At 43.0% G+C, this 22033-nt stretch overlaps 2 protein-coding genes across 2 annotated transcripts; one reads left to right on the forward strand and one right to left on the reverse strand.

The window, feature by feature from the left end:
• Positions 1 to 641: 641 nt before the first annotated feature.
• LOC124264864 lies at positions 642 to 5322 on the forward strand. The gene is made up of 3 exons (XM_046699644.1): positions 642 to 797; positions 1001 to 1156; positions 1639 to 5322. The coding sequence occupies exons 1-3, from the start codon at positions 642 to 644 to the stop codon at positions 5320 to 5322; spliced, it is 3996 nt and encodes a 1331-aa protein (XP_046555600.1).
• Positions 5323 to 6431: 1109 nt separating this feature from the next.
• LOC124264852 (amidase-like) lies at positions 6432 to 19334 on the reverse strand. Its single transcript, XM_046699633.1, has 11 exons — positions 18376 to 19334; positions 17921 to 18028; positions 17266 to 17392; positions 15618 to 15790; positions 12749 to 12888; positions 10187 to 10387; positions 9775 to 9849; positions 8745 to 8904; positions 8086 to 8148; positions 7564 to 7851; positions 6432 to 7212 (listed from the first exon to the last, which is right to left on the reverse strand). The coding sequence occupies exons 1-11, from the start codon at positions 18392 to 18394 to the stop codon at positions 7025 to 7027; spliced, it is 1542 nt and encodes a 513-aa protein (XP_046555589.1). The 5' UTR covers positions 18395 to 19334; the 3' UTR covers positions 6432 to 7024.
• Positions 19335 to 22033: the final 2699 nt, after the last annotated feature.

The following is a 22033-nucleotide window of genomic DNA, read 5'->3' on the forward strand; positions in this document are numbered from 1 at the left end:
GTACCAGCTCCCAGCGCTGTCCACTCTTCCGTACAGACACCTTCCAGTGTACCAGCTTCCAGCGCTGTCCACTCTTCCGTCCAGATATCCTCCAGTGTACCAGCTTCCTGTGCTGTCCATACACCAGTCATGATGTCTCCGGGTGTGGTCCACTCTCCCATCGTGATGTCCTCTGGGATACCAGGTCCTGATGCGATCGACAATCATGTCTTGATGCCATCAAGCATACCAGCAGCCATGTCAGCCCAGACATCGTTTGCAAACTTTATTGACCAAGCATCACCAAGAATACACAAGTACCCTTATCAACCATGTTACTCACAACCAAACTGTGCTGATCCACATTATGAAACCCACAGGCAGAATTTGATAAACTCTAATTCAACCTTGAGTGACACTGTGAATGTTAATCCAATTCCCTATGACTTCCACCCTGTCAACCCACAAGTGACACCAATCATGTCTCAACTATTCATTCCAAGGCCAAACCTACCTAACTTCAATAGTGGAAAGGAAAGGGATTTTGCCCTACTGAAAATAGCCCTGGATAATCTGGTAAGCGTCCATCCAGGCTTGACAGAGCAACTCAAATATCAAATTCTACTTGACAGGCTTGGAGGTCCCCCTAAGAGACTAGCTTCATGCACGACGAGAGGCCCTTCACAACCACACTCCAAGCATTGAAGGAGAGATATGGACAGCCACGACAGCTTGTTCAGAGTGAATTAGGAGCCCTTATGGGAACACCTGTACTGAGGTACGGGGATCTCGATGCATTTGACAGTTTTGCTCTATCCGTACGTTCTTTAGTAGGAATGCTGAAGTCAGTGGAAAGTGGAAATGGATCTGAGCTTAAATGCGGTTCGCATGTCGACAGATTACTTGGAAAATTGCCACCAATTACAGAGACAGCTTTGTAGAGCACTGTATCAAAGACTCAATCCTTCGATCAGACAGTGACCAGACATATACGTTATGTCACTTAGCCGACTGGTTACAGACCAAATCACGTGCCATGCGCATTGCCAGCCAGGCTGCCACAGTCTACAAGCCGGAGACCCCAAGAGAGCATCGGAAGCCTCCACCGCCTCGGTTTGGCAATAGACAACCTAATCCAACAGCTTTATTCCTGACCAGGGAGGCCAAGACTTCATCTGTGAATAGAGCTAAGCCATTTTGCCCATATTGTATTAGTGGGGACCACTTCCTGAATGGGTGTCCTGAATTCAAGAAGCTGTCATTAAGTGAGATTTCCAAGTGGCTGGGTCAAAACAGATGCAGCAGGTGTGGCCGAAACCACAAAGAAAGGGAATGCACCTTGAGAAAGCCATGTCACATTTGTAAGCAGTTGCATCTAACAGTCTTACATGATGCCCTTCAGCAGACATCATCCAAAGTTTACTACATGGATCAACCATCACATCCTGCACTCATCATGTTAAAGATTGTGCCAGTAATCCTACATGGTCCCTGCAGCACAGTATCGACGTACGCAATCCTTGATGATGGATCTATGCGAACCATGATATTGAAATCAACGGCTCAGCAGCTTCAACTCACTGGGAAGCAGGATTCCATTCTCCTTACAACAATAAGTCAAGAATCAGTGCACTGTGGTGGACAATCTGTGAAACTCAGATTTCGTCAGCAGACCAGCCAGCCAATAGGTTTGACATCGACAATGCCTTCACTGCAGACAATCTATGCATGTCAGAGTACACATATCCCATAGAGGATATGCAGCAGTGCTGGACTCATCTGGAAAACCTTCCTCTACCAAAGATAAATGGAGCAGTGCCATGTATTCTGATAGGATCCGACAACTCAAAGCTGATCTTGCCTATAGAGCCAGTACGCTTTGGTAATTCAGATGCTCCTAGTGGTGTCCACACCAACCTTGGCTGGACTGTCCAAGGTCCGTCGATGATGCTAGGGCAGTCGAAGAGGAACACTTGTCTGCTGAACCAGACTCGACCAGCTGATCTCTCGCCATCTCACTGTGTGGAGAGACTTTGGCAATTGGACACTCTTCCCTTTACGAGTAAACAGGTCATTCGCTCCAAACAGGACAAGATGGCACTGGAAATACTAGATTCTCAGACCACAAGAATTGAGGTGGATGGCGTAAGTCACTACGCAACCCCACTCTTACGCTCTCATGATGGTACCCGTTTCAATGCCAGAGTGGAAGCTGTTCTCCCAACTCTGAAGCGTACTGAACGACGACTAAAGGACAATTCTGATATGGCCAGAACGCACAATGAGGCTATTCGGAAGCTTGATGAATCTGGATTTGTGAAAAAACTCACTGATGACGAGATAAGAGATTCGAAAGAGTCCTGGTACATCCCTCACCATGTGGTTGAACATAATGGAAAACATCGCCTTGTGTTCAATTGTTCATTCGAGTTTGAATCTAAAAATCTTAACAATCACTTGTTAGTAGGCCCTACCATTGGATCATCACTTCTAGGAGTGCTTCTCCGGTTCCGACAGCATGCAGTGGCAGTAACTGCCGACATCAAAGCTATGTTCCACCAAATCAGACTGCTTCCACCTGATCGACCCTTGCTTCGTTTCCTGTGGCGAGACATGCAATGCGATCGTCCACCAGACGTGTATGAATGGCAAGTTCTGCCCTTTGGTACTACCTGCTCCCCCTGCTGTGCAAGCTATGCACTGTTGAAACATGCAGCTGAAAACCAGACAGGCAATGAGGAAGTGTTCAAATCAGTGAGTGAATCCTTCTACGTAGATAACTGTTTGGACAGTTTCGAGAACCAAACTCAGGCAAAGCAGCTTGTCACCAAGATGCGAAATGTGCTCACAGACGGTGGATTCAACATAAGACAGTGGGCAAGTAATGTTCCTGAGGTTGTCGCCGATCTCCCTGCTGAAGCGAGGTCCGAGGCCGCAGACCTGTGGCTCAACTTTGGACAGGGTGAACCTAGAGAACCGACTTTGGGCTTAGGCTGGGACTGTCAGTCAGATGAACTGACCTACAAACACAGAAATGTAGACTACCCCAATTTAACCATGAGAATGGTATACAAAGTGCTAGCAAGCCAATATGACCCCATCGGGTATCTGTCACCGTTCATTGGACAAGCCAAGGTCATAGTACAAGACTTATGGAAGTCAAAGAGAAACTGGAACGATTCCATTGAAAATGGGCAACTTCGTGACAGGTGGCTTGCTTGGGAAAGTGAGCTGGGACTCATCCCTCTGATTACTCTACCAAGGTGTTATATTCCTCAAGGGTTTGATGCAGACGATTCAACTACACAATTACACATCTTCTGTGACGCATCCGAAAGGTTATATGGATCAGTCGCCTATTTGCGCTCAGAAGATCGACATGGAAGGGTTCATGTCAGCTTCGTGATGTCGAGATCCAAGGTTGCACCGAAGAGACAGTTAACCATACCACGGCTAGAGCTGTGTGCAGCTCTGACAGGTGCTCAGTTAGCAGACCTGTTGCAGTGTGAAATAACGCTACCAATCCAAGCTACTTATCTATGGAGTGACTCTACTACTGTGCTCACATGGTTGCAGTCGGAATCTTGCAGATACAAGGTATTCGTTGGAGCCAGAGTAGCTGAAATTCAGAACCTCACCGACACACATTGCTGGAGGTATGTGAACACACAGCAGAACCCAGCTGATGATATCACTCGAGGCCTGAGTGTCAAAGACCTTGTTGAAGAATCCAGATGGAGAAATGGACCTGCCTTCCTCCGACAGTCAGCAGATGAATGGTCTGAATCTCCATCAACAGGCAGTGACGAGCCAGCAGAACTTAGGAAATCTGCCATGTTGTCAACGATTGTGACACAGACACCCACTTTGCCTGACCCAACACAGTATGAATCATGGAAAGTATTCATCTCTGATGTAAATGAAGCCCTTGACGGGGCGGCCCCTAAAGAGGAAACTAAGACACTGACTCCTGAACATGTTGAGCAAACTGAGAACTATCTGTACCGCCAAGTACAACAACAGTGCTTCTCAAAGGACTTTGATTGCCTCAAGTCTGGTAAGCAATTACCACACGATAGTCGGCTGATTCAACTTGATCCTGAATACGATCCAGAACTTGACTTGATCCGTGTAGGTGGCAGACTCCGCCGAGCTGAATCCCTGGATTCGAATATCAAGAATCCCATAGTTCTTGATCCAAACCACGAGATCACCAAACTGGTTATCAGAGATCATGACGAGAAACTCTTGCATTACGGTCCGGAACATCTCTTTGCCGAGATCCGACGCAGATTCTGGGTCCTCCGTGGCAGAGAGGCCATACGACGACATCAACGTAAGTGTGCTACCTTCCGGAAGTGGCGTTCAAACCCTGCAACTCAGAAGATGGCTGACCTACCACCAGCCCGTCTCCGACTCTTCAAACCAGCCTTTTACTCAACTGGAGTAGACTGTTTTGGCCCGATGCAGGTGAAGATAGGACGTCGTTTAGAGAAACGATGGGGAGTGATTTTTAAGTGTATGACTACCCGAGCAGTGCACCTAGACCTCCTTGAGTCTATGGATTCAGATGCTTTCCTCATGGCGTTCCGCCGCTTTGTATCCCGAAGGGGTAAACCTCATGAACTCTTGTCAAACCAGGGCACCAACTTCAAAGGTCCTAAATCAGAATTACAGAACGCATGGTCTGAAATGGAACCAGAACTACGTCACTACCTTGTCAACCAAAAGGTAGAATTTGTGTTCAACCCTCCAAGTGCACCCCATCATGGAGGCGTGTGGGAGAGGGAGATCAGATCAGTCAAACATGGCCTCAGAGTGTCACTTGGTCAACAGACTGTTACCGAAGCAACCTTGCGCACTGTCTTGTGCGAAGTCGAAGGCATTCTCAACTCAAAGCCACTTTCCTACGTGTCATCAGATGCTAGAGATTTGGACCCAATCACACCCAACATTCTCCTAATGGGTCGGCATGACACGTCTTTACCTCAGGTTGTGTATCCTGCGGACCAACTCCTAAGCCGGAAGAGATGGAGGCACAGCCAGGTCCTAGCGGACCACTTCTGGACCCACTTCATAAAATCCTATCTGCCCGACATGCAGCTACGGAGCAAATGGCAGAAACCAAGAGTCAACATCAAGGAAGGAGATGTCGTCATGATTGTTGACAATCAGTCAATCCGTGCCCAGTGGCCAGTGGGACGTGTGACCCAAACTCACCCAGGACAAGATGGTCATGTTCGGACGGCCACAGTAACTGTTAAGAACAAGGACTATACGAGGGCTGTGGCCAAACTCGTCCCTCTGCCAGAATGTCCAGTGGACCCAAATGACCCTCGTTAAAATAATGTTCAGTGCCTCGCCAAGGCTCGGCACTGTGAACATTATTTCAACTTAGGCATATTTCCCGTAATCACTCGTACCTCGTTGGTTATTCTCTAATTATGTTCCCTACACAATTTCAGATTACCGATTATCCAAGTGCCGTCTTTAGGAAATGCCAAGGTTCTATCATATAGATGAATGTTTTGGCTTTACAGTTTGTATTAATTCTGTTTATTGCGATCATTTCAACATGTGTCTTTTATGATTTTTTCTGTCGACTATTTAATGATCAATGCTATGTGTTTCTCTATAGTTGACGTTATCATTTATGCTTTTTTTTGTTATTTCAAATCAATACTGTGGACCATGTGAAATAAAACATTAGACATTTAGACATTTGTTAATATAATGTAGTCCAAAAACAGGCACATATAAGTAAAAAATAGACAGTTCTGTCTATTACAGGTATATAGTTTGATAAAACTACGACGTTTATATAATTTCTTTATCTTGCTTCGAGAAACAAATTTCAGATTCATAAGAGGAAGCATAACATGCTTCGTTATGAATTCACTTGACATTGTAGTTATAAATGTAATTGCGCGTTTTAATATAAGGTAAAGATTACAATTTGATAAAGATCTTCTTAAATTACATATACACATCCTCCTTTCAAGTTAGATTATACAAATAACACCATTCAAGCTTATTGTTTTCGGGGGATTTAAGAAGTCTGATCACAGTGTATTTTTCTTCACTACGTTATCTGCCATTGTCAGCTGAATGAAACACCCATACAATTATAAGTTCTTACATGCGCATACAACGCGGCTTTTGTTCAAGTTAAATGTTTGTCAGTTTAAGTGTATTGGTAAATCACATCCCAAAACGGCTATAGTGTTTATGGTCGCTTCTTTGGATATACATAACTAAAATCATGATTCCACCTGACACAGGACATTACTTTGTTGACATATGGTCAGCAGGGTTATAAGAAAGAAACGCAGATCAAAAATATCTAACAAAACACCGTTACTGTGACGTATTGCAGTTCACTAGAATATAGTTTTAAAAAATACGTTTAAAGGAAATGGAAAACAATTTGCTTAGAATCAAAGACAATCCGAAAAAGACAGTTAATGTTTATTATTGCCATTTTCCTTACATTTACAAATTCACAAAAGACATAAGCAAAAAGCACTAATGCCTATTCCAGGAGATAACGAGGACGCAGATCACGTGATCCTGTCGTACCAGAGAGTCGAAAGCAAACACAAGTGATGCTAACATATACCATGATCGAGAAATTACCATGTACATTTTGAGTGATATCACAGCAATACTGACATTAAGCTGGTACGAAATAAGAATTGGCTATAATGAGAAAGAAGAGTGAGTGAGTACTAATATACGACGGGTTTTCTTCATATTCCAGCAAAAATCACATCAAGGAAAAAAAAGTAAGCTTCACACATTGTACCCATGTTGGGAATCGAACCCGGGTCTTCGGTGTGACGAGCGAAAGCTTAAACCACAAGCTATCCCAGCTCCCCTTCTAGGAAAGAAGCATATTCTAAATGTATAACAATTCTTTGAGTACTTGCTGCAAATCTGCACACGTTCTTTTTCCCTAGAGTACACATACATCCATAACTATACACCCATTATTACCCAGTTGTCTTAGGAACTCATATATTGTCCTGTGATTGTTGTTCGGTTATTATTCTCTGATCTTCTCATACGCTCTGGCCACCTGAAGCACCGTGAGGTCATCAAAATGTTTGCCAACGATCATCATACCGACCGGAAGTCCCTCAATACGACCGGAGTTGATGGTCAAGGCGGGATGTCCAGTGCAGTTGAAGGAGGCCGTATTCCCAAACATTGACAAGCCACGGTCAAGAATATCTGAATCCCAAATAATTCTAATGCTCATCTCAGTTACTGTGTGCAACCATGTTACACCAAAGAAGTTAAATAGGGACGATACGATCAAATATTGGTGAGGTGAGCGGTAATAGCTTGGTCACCAAACCTGAATTTGTAATGTATATATCTGCGTTACAGCATAAATAACGTATTTATAGTCGAATACCTAGATCCACAGGCTCGTTTGGTTGTCTTGTCCCTTTAACCAATGATTCAGAAATAAATAGCGTTAATCGGCGGGTTGCACCATACAGAGAAATGGTTTCTTTGAGGTCTTTAATCTTTCAGAATTCTTGCACATTTCAAGTAATGTTAGATCAGTACGTGTACCTTTCATACTTGCGTCTCTTCCAGGCAGCTTTGGTGGCAAATGTGTGGCTGTAGGCATGATAATGACGTCATATGTCTTTAAAACATCGTCATAGCGTTTCCTCAGCATCAGCGCCAGATTCTGAGCTTTGGAGTAGAACTTGCTTCCGTACTTCCCGTACATGTACTCCCCAAGAAGTGAGTATGTCTTGACCAGTGGGGACAACTCATGCGGTCGGGCTGCAAGACCTTTACTTAATGCTTCCAATAAACTCGTGGGATAGAATCCCTTCCAGGAGAAACCAAAACCTGAAATGTGTTTCGATAAATGGCATTATTGCTACATTGCTGGCGGAGGAAAAGCCAAATTCTTTATAGTCACAAATAGAAACAGGTGTTTTCCAAATAGGTACAACTGAGGGCCATTCCACTGCTGTTGCTGGAATAAAGCGTACTTCCCCACTGGCATCGGAACTTCATGAAGGTAAAGTATACCAAAAGGTTAATATATTACATGTGAAAATATTTTCATTTATTACTCACCGTTCCCTTTTAACATACAGTTGTAGGTCCCTTCGGTTGCTATCACGGACGCTATAGCAAGTCCTGTCACATGACAAAAGCAAAACTTACATTAACACATTCGTATAGCTCTCGTTAAAGTATGTTAATAAAATGGATGACATGACTTGACATTCAGTTTGGGTCCATGAACGCAAGCTATCACAGTGTAACACACACGCATGCACGCACGCACGCACGCACGCACGCACGCACGCACGCACGCCCTGCAAAAGATAAGCCCGGAATACGTGGTTTAATATTGTTCTCTGCACCTTCACAATGTCGCCATGTCTGTTTTCATTTAATAAGGGTTGATAGTCGATTAGCAGCAGAATACTCTCGGGCTCAAGCATGTCTGTAAGAATTCGACGCCAGATCTAAGGTGACAGTACAAAATCACAAAAAAAAATCAAGGAGAAGATCTTATTAACTTATAAAAACTAGCGTATCTTGTGTCGAATGCTCGTAATTTGGTGCGAAGAAGCACTGGTCGGGAAGAGGTGTGATGAACAGTTACATACCCATCCAATAATCCTCACAACACCACATCGTAGCATGATGTCCCATACTGACGAATGTTGCATTATCTAGGTGGTAAATGATCGATTGTTTTGCTACAAGTTTCTGGAATTTTTTACCGTCAGTATGTTCTGGGATAGACACATCCTCCACGTTCGCACCAGCAGAAGTCAGCTTCCGGGCGGCCATATTGACGACATCACACACAGCCGGACTGGTACACGTCTCAAAACCTTCTTTAAGCAGACCGATCTTAACACCCTTTATGCCGTCATCAAGCTGGGGATATACATTAATATATAAATTTCAAATGCCATCTTTGACTAAACATAAGTGTATTTTCGCACTTTGCAAACAATGGCTGTAAGTAAATACTGGTCTCTGATGGTAATAAACGTGAGTATTGTTCAATCAAACTAGACCATGACATAATGCGCTACATGTGGACACCGGGTGTCATAATTAGAAGTTTACTAACCTTTCTTTTGCATTCATTCGTTTTGTTCATTTGTCACTTGACACAACGATGTACTACCAACTGAATGTTTATCTCGACTCTGTGTACAACACAGATTTGAAGACAAATGGAGATCTTTTATAAGCAAGAAGAAATGCATTATGCAAATCTTTGAAGGGCATACATTTGCTATTCCTAAATATATACTATTCACTATACGGAAACGTATGTCAGATGATGTGCATACATCATGATTCTACATGTGTAGTCATATACTAATATGTATTTATTAGGCACCTGATTGCCAGCACACAAAGTCAGCCGCCTAACCCGATCAGCCACCGCGGCTTCCACAAAAATGGAAGTCGGACAACTGGTAAGTGTAAATTGGCATGGCTCCCACGGCCGATGGCTATGGACACACAATATGTACTTTACTGAGAAAGTCTATTGCCACATATAGCATATGCTGCTAAAGAATTTGTAAAAGTCAAGGTAAGATTGTTTCTGTCTTACTTTACTGAACCGCACATCTGCGTATGCCCATGTCCTCATCGCACTGCTGTGAGCTAATTGGTAACTGAGCAAGTAGGCATCGAAGTATGGAGCTAACAAAAACAAGTGCCTGTCAGGTGACCTACCACTTTTATCGGGATGGTTTGTCGAAGAGACATCATGTGTGATGCACTAACCTTCAATATGTAGTCTTGAGGATGAATCCTTCCTGACTGACGTGGATCTCTATTGTCGTCATCACCCGCTATGGCCTTTGGTGACAAAAAAACCTTTAATGAGCTTTCAAGGATTATTTTGTAGAGTATTATTTACGTAATTAGTCATAAACTGTAATTATATCTACACCCAGAACGCAATGGAACTGGTCTTCAGCAACCCATGCGTGTTATGTGTATTCGAACCAACGGGATACCATGGTGAAACTTACTGACTTGTCCATGTCATGGAATCCCAACTGTGTAGATCGATGTTCATGACGTCGACCACGAGACTGGATTATTTACAGACCGCCGTCATAAAACTGAAATATGGCTAGAGCGTGAAACAATAAACGATAAACAGATATACATCAAGCGCTGTTTCCCATACCTGTAACAGTAACGCGCAGTCTGTGACGGTTCTAGCCATGGGTCCGAGGACGTCCCTACAGGTCTCTATCGGCGCTGCCCCAGTGTAGGGTACCAGTCCGAATGTGGGCATCAACCCGACCACGCCTGTCCAGGAGGCAGGGATGCGGATGGACCCAAGCTGGTCAGCGCCAAGGGCCAGGTCAATCTCCCCAAGGCTAAGCTGACGACGAATTAAATAAGCATAAGATCAACTAGGGTGTGTGACATCACATCTGTGAACATACACTGCATTTATTGTTTGTGTCACATCACATCTTTGTGTATGCACTATATTCCTTGTATGTGTGTGTGATATCACATCTTTGTGTACACACTGAATCTTTTGTGTGTGTGACATCACATCTCTGTGTATACACTACATCCCTTGTATGTGTGACATCACACCTCTGTGTATACACTACATCACTTGTGTGTGTGATATCACATCTCTGTGTAGACACTACATCCCTCGTGTGAGTGACATCAAGCATCTGCCCATACACTACATCCCTTGTATGTGTGACATCACATCTCGGTGCATACACTGCACCCCTTGTGTGCGTGACATCATATCTCGGTGCTTACACTACATCCCTTGTGTGTGTGACATCACATCTCTGTGTACACACTGAATCCATTATATGTGTGTGTGGCATCACATTTGTGTACATACACCGCATCTCTTGTGTGTGTGTGATATCCAATCTCTGTGTACACACTACATCCCTTGTGTATGTGACATCACATCTTTGTGTACACACTACATCCCTTGTGTGTATGACATCACATCTGTGTATACACTACATCCCTTGTGTGTGTGTGACATCACATCTCGGTGTACACACTGAATCCCTTGTATGTGTGTGTGGCATCACATTTGTGTACACATACACCACATCCCTTTTGTGTGTGACATTACTTCTCTGTGCATACAGTACATCCCTTGTGTGTGTGTATGTGACATCCCATCTCTGTGTACACACTACATGTACATCCCTTGTGTGTGTGACATCAAGCATCTGTGCATACACTGCACCCCTGGTGTGTGTTTGTGACATCACATCTCTGTGTATACACTACATCACTTGTGTGTGACATCACATCTCGGTGCATACACTGCACCCCTGGTATGTGTGTGACATCACATCTCTGTGTATACATTACATCCCTTGTATGTGTGATATCACATCTCTGTGTAGACACTACATTCCCTCGTGTGTGTGACATCAAGCATCTGCCCATACACTACATCCCTTGTGTGTGTGACATCACATCTCTGTGTATACACTACATCCCTTGTGTGTGTGTGTGTGATATTCTGTGTGTGTGTGTGTGACATCACATCTCGGTGCATACACTGCACCCCTCTGTTGTGTGTGTCACATCTCTGTGACATCTTGTGTATGTGACATCACATCTCGGTGCATACACTGCACCCCTTGTGTGTGTGACATCACATCTCTGTGTATACACTACATCCCTTGTGTGTGTGTGACATCACATCTCTGTGTATACACTACATCCCTTGTGTGTGTGACATCACATCTCTGTGCATACACTACATCCCTTGTGTGTGTGACATCACATCTCTGTGTATACACTACATCCCTTTGTGTGTGTGTGACATCACATCTCTGTGTAGACATTACATCCCTTGTGTATGTGACATCACATCTCTGTGTATACACTACATCCCTTGTGTGTGTATGACATCACATCTCGGTGTATACACTACATCCCTTTGTGTGTGTGTGACATCACATCTCTGTGTGTATACATCCCTTGTACTACATCATCTCTGTGTATACACTACATCCCTTGTGACATCACATCTCTGTGTGTGTGACATCACATCTCTGTGTACACACTACATCCCTTGTGTGTGTGACATCACATCTCGGTGTATACACTACATCCCTTGTGTGTGTGTGACATCACATCTATGTATATACACTACATCCCTTGTGTGTGTGACATCACATCTCGGTGTATACACTACATCCCTTGTGTGTGTGACATCACATCTCTGTATACACACTACATCCCTTGTATGTGTGACATCACATCTCGGTGTATACACTACATCCCTTGTATGTGTGACATCATTTCTCGGTGCATACACTGCACCCGTTGTGTGTGTATGTCATTGTGTATGTGTGTTTTTGTGTGTGAGTGATGTGTGTGTGAGAGAAAACGTCACATATCTGTGTATGCACTAAGGTATATTTCTCCAAGATATATATATTTGATGCTACTCCCTGACGCACAAATTTCCAAGTACGACTGGTCAGTAGTTATGGGCTGAGACCCTCATCGGTTTTTTAGGAAAGAACTGCTTTTTGTCCCACTGACTGAGGAAACAAGAGCGGAATGTTCACGGCCAGATACTCAAACACAGTCATAACAGGTAACATTCTAAATACAAGTTACATTCCCATCTGTGACTACTCCTAACAAGTAAAGAAACTATACCGCCAAATAGTTAAAGACGGATGATAGCCGTTTTCACTCATAGGCTCGGCCTGGTGTTATTATATCTTACCAAAGCCGCACTTCCCGAGGAGGACCCGCCACAGTCAAGTGACTGATCATGTGGGTGTCTCACTGGTCCTCTGGCATTCAGGAAGCTGGATCCACTGATACACATGTCCTCACACGATGTCTTGCCGATGATGTTACCACCTACAAAAACACCAACACCGACAGTGACGTACATACTAACAGGTGACATTGTGATCTAGACACACACACCAACAGTGACGTACATACTTACAGGTGATGTGTGATCTACAAACACACACCAACAGTGACGTACATACTTACAGGTGATGCATTGACCTAGAGGCACACACCAACAGTGACGTACATACTTACAGGTGATGCATTGATCTAGAGGCACACACCAACAGTGACGTACATACTTACAGGTGATGCTGTGATAGAGACACACACCAACAGTGACGTACATACTTACAGGTGATGCTGTGATCTAGACACACACCAACAGTGACGTACATATATTAACAGGTGACATTCTAGACATACACCAACAGTGACGTACATACTTACAGGTGATGCTGTGATCTAGACATACACCAACAGTGACGTACATACTTACAGGTGATGCTGTGATCTAGACACACACCAACAGTGACGTACATACTTACAGGTGATGTTGTGATCTAGACACACACACACCAACAGTGACGTACATACTTACAGGTGATGCTGTGATCTAGACACACACACACCAACAGTGACGTACATACTTACAGGTGATGTTGTGATCTAGACACACACACACCAACAGTGACGTACATACTTACAGGTGATGCTGTGATCTAGACATACACCAACAGTGACGTACATACTTACAGGTGATGTTGTGATCTAGACATACACACCAACAGTGACGTACATACTTACAGGTGATGCTGTGATCTAGAGACACACACACCAACAGTGACGTACATACTTACAGGTGATGTTGTGATCTACAAACACACACCAACAGTGACGTACATACTTACAGGTGATGTTGTGATCTACAAACACACACCAACAGTGACGTACATACTTACAGGTGATGATTGTGATCTACAAACACACATCAACAGTGACGTACATACCTACAGGTGATGTGATCTACAAACACACACCAACAGTGACGTACATACTTACAGGTGATGTTGTGATCTACACACACACACCAACAGTGACGTACATACTTACAGGTGATGTTGTGATCTAGACACACACCAACAGTGACGTACATACTTACAGGTGATGCTGTGATTCAGACATACACACCAACAGTGACGTACATACTTACAGGTGATGCTTGTGATCTAGACACACACACCAACAGTGACGTACATACTTACAGGTGATGCTGTGATCTAGACACACACCAACAGTGACGTACATACTTACAGGTGATGTTGTGATCTAGACACACACACCAACAGTGGCGTACATACTTACACAGGTGATGTTGTGATCTAGACACACACCAACAGTGACGTACATACTTACAGGTGATGTTGTGATCTAGACACACACACCAACAGTGACGTACATACTTACAGGTACAGGTGATGCTGTGATCTAGTTGTGACACACACCAACAGTGACGTACATACTTACAGGTGATGCTGTGATCTAGACACACACCAACAGTGACGTACATACTTACAGGTGATGTTGTGATCTAGACACACACACCAACAGTGACGTACATACTTACAGGTGATGTTGTGATCTAGACACACACACCAACAGTGACGTACATACTTACAGGTGATGCTGTGATCTAGACACACACACCAACAGTGACGTACATACTTACAGGTGATGTTGTGATCTAGACACACACACCAACAGTGACGTACATACTTACAGGTGATGCTGTGATCTAGACACACACACACCAACAGTGACGTACATACTTACAGGTGATGTTGTGATCTAGACACACACACCAACAGTGACGTACATACTTACAGGTGATGCTGTGATCTAGACATACACCAACAGTGACGTACATACTTACAGGTGATGCTGTGATCTAGACATACACCAACAGTGACGTACATACTTACAGGTGATGTTGTGATCTAGACATACACCAACAGTGACGTACATACTTACAGGTGATGCTGTGATCTAGACATACACACCAACAGTGACGTACATACTTACAGGTGATGCTGTGATCTAGACACACACACCAACAGTGCAGTACATACTTACAGGTGATGTTGTGATCTAGAAACACACCAACAGTGACGTACATACTTACAGGTGATGTTGTGATCTACAAACACACACCAACAGTGACGTACATACTTACAGGTGATGTTGTGATCTAGACACACAGACACACGAGTGCAGTACATATTTACAAGTGATGATGTGACCTAGACACACCCACCAACAGCTGAGGTATTGCCCTGGAGGTTCACACAACAACTATGGCATGACTGACACTTCATTATTTGACTTGTAGGTTCAGTGTGGTATTCTCTCCACATATGTTACAGAACATACACAAAAAGAAACAGACTTTCAGAGACAATATCACACTTTAATGCATATATCATATCATGCATGTGTGTATCTTGTAACGGGTCAACGTATGGCCTCTCGGAACATTATTTCAGTGGTATAACAGAACGTCAGCTTAACGCCTGTCCGAATCCTGGTGTGACGAAGGATACAGACATATCTACTTTGGTGACACCAACGAGCAAGGATATGGCGTTAGCTGACTTAGAATCAAATTGGGGCCTGGGTTTGAATGGACGATTCTATGAGGACATCCAGACGACAACTCTGCAAATCGAATTGCCTCGGGTCAGTGATCTTCCCATAACTCTCGTATACTAATCTCCTATTAGCATACAGCCTACCTGCATCTAAAATTCGCGTCACGACTGTGGCGTCGAACTCAGGAACATAGCCCTCCAGGAGACGACTTCCGTTCATCATGGGCACTCCAGCCACAGCAATGTTGTCCTTGACCCCGACTGTTTTGCCGACCAGTAGTCCGGAGCCAGAGCCCTTGATGTCACACCGCCAGTACCTTTATTCACACATTACCGTCAATACCTGGTGCTACACCACTGGGACCTAAATCCAGTATCACACTTGGTCTTCAACCATGATGCCCTAAAACTAAGACCTGCAATCAACATCACACATGACCTTCAGTACCTGATGTTACACAACTAAGACCTGCATTCAACATCACACATGACCTTCAGTACCTGATGTTACACAACTAAGACCTGCATTCAACATCACACATGACCTTCAGTACCTGATGTTACACAACTAAGACCTGCATTCAACATCACACATGACCTTCAGTACCTGATGTCATTCAACTAAGACATGACCTTCAGTACCTGATGCATTCAACATCACACATGACCTTCAGTACCTTACACAACTAAGACCTGCATTCAACATCACACATGACCTTCAGTACCTGATGTTACACAACAACATCAACACATGACCTTCATTCAACATGCATTCACATCACACATGACCTTCAGTACCTGATGTTACACAACTAAGACCTGCATTCAACATCACACATGACCTTTCTGATGTTACACAACTAAGACTGATCACACATGACCTTCAGTACCTGATGTTACACAACAGACATTCAACATCACACATGACCTTCAGTACCTGATGTTCAGACATCAACACACATGACCTTCAGTACCTGATGTTACACAACTAAGACCTGCATTCAACATCACACATGACCTTCAGTACCTGATGTTACACAACTACCTGATGTTACACAACATCACAAGACCTGCATTCAACATCACACATGACCTTCAGTACCTGATGTTACACAACTAAGACCTGTCATCAACATCACACATTAGCGTCAAGTTTACATCATCCGTGTAACATTGTGTGACCATGACAACCACTTGCTGTAAATAACAATGACTGAGAACGACGGCCCAGGTTATGCTACGAAATTAACCATGATCGTACCTCCTAAAATCTGTCGTAAACTAGTTTCTAAGCCCAGCTCTGTATTGTCACATAACAGCTACCTGACATATTGTACACTGTACATTTATAGAGAATATTCACAGGTGAAACAGTAGATTGTTAGATCGTATGAAGTATCAGTGTTAAGCAAAACTTTAGGTTTCCATATCTGTACACACTACACACGTGAAATTAGAAATCTGGCATTATACGTGCTACTCTGCCTTGACAGATTTAATGCTTAATGTGTTAATTTCAATCATGTCGATAATTACACCCGATATAACTTCTGGCTTCTGCATCCTTACAAACAACAACAAAGAAGGCTTTGAAAGAGAGTAACGAATTGTGAATGAGTTTAGTTTTACGCCGCTATTAGCAGTATTCCAGTAATATCACGACGGGTGACACCAGAAATAGGCTTCACACATTGTAACATTTGGGGTATCGAAACCAGGTCTTCGGCGTGACGAGCGAACGCTTTAACAACTAGGCTACCCCACCGCCCAGAAGTGACGACATGAAGTGTACCAGGCGTTGCAGGGGTTGTCGGCCTGTGTTGGTCTGTGTCCTGGAGTCCGGGGGTACTTGACGGGGAGGGAGAGGTCAGGGAGGTCGTACACACGCTGTAGACTTGTTGAGTATTTTCTGAACGTGTCTGGAATGTGGAGAAAACATTGTTTACTGAGAGACTTTCATCTACGCATGACATCCATTTATCTACAAACAGTCCATCAGAAGACTGAAATGGCTGGTTAAATTGTGTGTATTTACGAGTATCCTGAACATCTTTAATTTAATGTGTTTTGGAATTAATACACACAAAAGGGGCGGTGAGGGTGATTTATTTGAGTCCACATCTGCAATACGAGGAACACGACTTTCAGGAGTAGATTCTCAATCAAATGTGTCTTGGTGCGTTTTCGTGTAGCCTCGTGCGGTTTTGTGTGAAGTGACGTGGCTCGGCGTTGTTTGTTGTGTTTTAGTGTGATTTGGTCTGGCATCGTGTGGCTTAGTGTGGAGTCCACGTAACTTGGCTCGACATGGTTCGACGTGGTTTGGGGTGGTTTGGTATGGTTTGGTGTGGTTCGATGTTGTTTGTTGAAGCATTGTGTGGTTTGGCGTGGCTCGATGTGGCTCGATGTGGCTTGGCGTGGCTATTGTAAATGCTGTTATCTTGACGAACCTCGGACTCCTTCGATGTCGTCATCACTACAGCCAAGGCGAAGTTCTTGAGACAGGTTCCGGAGATCATCACTTGTTGCCAGGACAACGGCAGGTGACTGGTAAATCCCTTTGAAACGAAATGCAATTCTCTTACTTTTTATCAAGAAATCGGAAATCAACTTAAGCAATAACTTCTATTTTAAGCTTTCAAAATTACAACCAAGACATAAGTGATGGCAACAATGTTTGTCCTCCAGTATTTCAACACTTCATTCCAGGAACCACAGATGTGATCGTTTAGCTGAAAGATACAGGAACATTGATGTCCCAATAAACAAATGTATCACTGAAAATATACATTTAACTTGAGTCCCCGACATGCATGCATGCATGCATGCATGGATGGATGCATGCATGCATGTATGTATGTAATATATATGTATACATATATATATATATGTAGAAGAAAACTACCTTTGCGTTTGTCAGCCATTGGAATTCAGGGTTTCCTCAATTTTAGCCTGGAAAGGAACAATGCTTACTTTAATCATCTTCTCGCAAACACCAGTTGTTTGCGATTCACAAAGTACATGCGTAGGATCAAGTCAATACCGACGATATCTTCTAGCTACTACAGCTAATCTACAGCCATTGAAGAGATAGGTTTTCAGGCGCTGATTAGTATGAACAACAACAATAGCTGACCATTGCATGCCTTAGTGATTCCATGGATGGTGGACACGGCAGATAAAGGGCTTATGGTCTTAAATGTGTTTTTATAATGACGGTATCTGACCAATGTGACACCTAGCATGGTAAGATCTTGGAACATTCGCAGTATGTCCTTACTCCACAATCAGCACAGTTTGTCACAATACCAAATCTCAAACATACAAATATCGCTTCTAGATCTACGATACCTGCGGTCCGTGTTCACGTTGTTGATGATCTGAGAATGAAACCTGCCGCTCTTACAAAAACAACAACGCGACAGTTTTCAAAGAAAAATATGTTGCGTGGTTGCATTGTCACCCTCATCAAAGTGCATCAACAAGGCGTTCAATGCGCAACAATGCATCAGTGCGACTCATTGATGTACAGTTAATGTAATCATGCGCAGAAATAGTTAACACCAGTGGTTCTTTGCAAGCTCCAATGGATCGAAAAATATTTACCTTTTCTTGCAATTGAAACAAATCATCCATTCATTTACAAATTGGATCAAACATTGTTAATGTCGGTGTCGTTTTTCATAAATGGATACCAGGTAGAATAACGTGACAATATGGCTAATAACCCTCCAGCATTTCAATGGCAGCTTGGGTCGTACACAAAGCTGGTCGCTGAGAAAGATAGGGTGATTGCTTTTAACGTGATATTCAGTGTGGAAAATAAATACAAATTAGAAGATAAAGCTACTCTGTTTTCAATTGCGGTCCTTTAGATTTAGAAGCTAACTCTAATTTTTAAATCGAACGCGTTTTGCGGTTTTAAATTAAACATTTAGCGGTCTTAAATCAACGGCAAAGGACCGCAACATTGAAACAGAGTAGCTTTATCTTCATTCTAGCACGACTGATAAGCGGTTTAAAACCGAACTGTTTGGCGCGCAAGAACATGAGGCCTGAAGGGGCCGTTTTCCTGGAAATCGCATGGAATCGTCTCGCTGAGTGACAGGTTGTGTAATGAGCAAAATAAGACATTTTCAAGAACATAAATATTTCAGGAACCAGTATGCTTGTATTTGTAACAAGTAGCATACAGAAATAAGCAAGTGAGCAAGTTCAATTATTTGATTTTACTCAAGCGAATTATTTATCTCCCCTACTGTATGACAATTGACTCGCCCCAATTGAAGCTGTGAACTCGCAAAGTTTAGTCGCCGCTAACTTTATTCACGGAAATAATTATTGATAACCACCTTACTATTCCCAATTTGGAAAAGATCTGACATGCCACGTTTTATGTGGGATACATGGGCAGTGGAAGTGGAAGGACTGGGCATTACGGCCGGGGCGGAAGCGGTCAGGGCCTAGATTTTCGAAGCTCTCTTAGTGCTAAGATACGACTATCTTAGCGCTAAGAGAGCTTCGAAAATCTAGGCCCAGGTTAGGGCGTGTCGTCCGACGTGTGTTGTCGACGTCATGCCCGCTAGATCTAGACCCGGTTTGAATTCTGCCGCTTTTGTGCTGCTGACGAATTTTCCAGCTTCGTAGTTTGTTCACTGGAATAACGGACAAGATATTCTTCTTCAAACCATTAGCTTTTTACTTCAAAAACATCAAAGATGCTGCCGAGGTAGAAATCGCCGATGTCCGACATGTTTGTTTACAAACAAGAGGGCCAACAAGTTCATTGTATTCATACGCGGTGAATCGGTCACTTTAAATAATTAGCGGTCTTAAACTGCCATTTAAGTATTTGACACGAAAATAGCACCTATTTTGCTTTATGGCGCTGAAATTTGGGGATATACATATAAAGCAGATATAGAAAAGCTTCAGGGCTCGTTCTTCAAGAAGTAGTTAGGTTTAGGAAAATTTGTGTCTACAAAAGCTGTGTTAGGGGAGTTGGGCAGTTGTAGACTCGTGAGAATGAGTAGCCATAGGTATCCTCGAGCTTGTTATGAAATGCTTAAAGTATTTGACGAAAATGGAAATGTTAACTGGGTCTCTCATGTTCGTTCACTATTGTTTAAATTTGGATTTTCTTTTGTGTGGATTACACAAGACTTTGGCGACGTAGATGTATTTATGACAACGTTTAAGCAACGCTGCAAGGATATATGTTTCCAAACTTGGAGCAGTGATATTGGTAGTAGTTCTTTTCTTAAAGTTTATTCATCGTACAAGTCAGTTTTGGAAACAGAAGCGTATATAACTGCGTTTTCTTACACACCCGTGGGTGAGAAACCCATGTGAGAAAACTGGCATCACACATATGTGTGAGATCGATTTCTAAGCCCGTGATTGGCTCAACCATGGTGATGACCTAGGGTCAGGGTATGACGGACTACTTTCCTGATTAAAATTCATTGATAAGTTACTCGTGCTTCAATCGAACAGAAACCTGTTACTCGTGCAAAAAATACCCCTTTACACCTACCTGTTATTACGCGATTGCAACATAAACAGGTATTTATAAAATGAGTCACAAGTAGAATAAATATAACACAAATCTATTTATTTTCTAATTCCTTTTATTAAAACTTTTGATTTCTAGTTATGAATTCAAAATGGCTCCAACAATCAGTGATACCTGTGTAAACAGTTATGTGAAAATCACCGTTAGAGATAAAGCCCTTGATTCCCTTCGAATATTCAAAATGTACAACACTGGTACTTTTACTGGAGAGATGCGACAAGTGTCATGTGTCGTCTTGCAAAAATACCTGACACGATAACGTCAGTGCCTGTCCATTGTGAGATCGATTTGCCTCGTTGTTTCTTTGATGCATTGATGAAGCTGACATTTTTCACTGATACACATGATGAAGACCCACTTCCAGCTCCGAGATACTATTGTGATTCCAATGTTATCAAATTCACTCATGAGAATCTGAACCAAAACACACTCGTTGAAACAATGTACAACATGGTACGTTTTGCAAGGCTTCATGAGTGCAAATGGCGGCACACGTCCTTTCTATTCAATCGAACATGTACAGGAACGGTTGATCTACACATAAGTCATTGCTCAAGATATTCCTCCGACGCATGATAATGAAAGGTTTATGTCTTGATAACTTACAGGATGTAATCAACTCACATTTCATACTGACAACTCCGTAAATTCCGTTACATTCCAAGTGGCAGTTTCTGGCTCAGGAAAACAAGAAGGATGTGGCGAAGAAGAGTAGTCCCCCCATTGACAGTGAACGTAACCGCAGCAATGTCACATTCAAGCACACTAGGTGCACCTAATTACACACATTCAAAAGTTTTGGCTACGGTCGATGGGAGAATATTGAACGTAAACTGGTACACAAGTACAGATCCCCAATGTGCAGAGATATCCAAAACAATCTTCCGATGACGACAACCACCAAGCGATAACGATGACGTCACTCGCTCAAAATATTTTACGCTTGCAAGAATTAAAATCATCCACATTTGCATGGTATCATCATCGT

Source organism: Haliotis rubra, unplaced genomic scaffold, assembly GCF_003918875.1.
Source record: "Haliotis rubra isolate DU_JTF1 unplaced genomic scaffold, ASM391887v1 Scf949, whole genome shotgun sequence".
NCBI classification, from domain to species: domain Eukaryota; kingdom Metazoa; phylum Mollusca; class Gastropoda; order Lepetellida; family Haliotidae; genus Haliotis; species Haliotis rubra.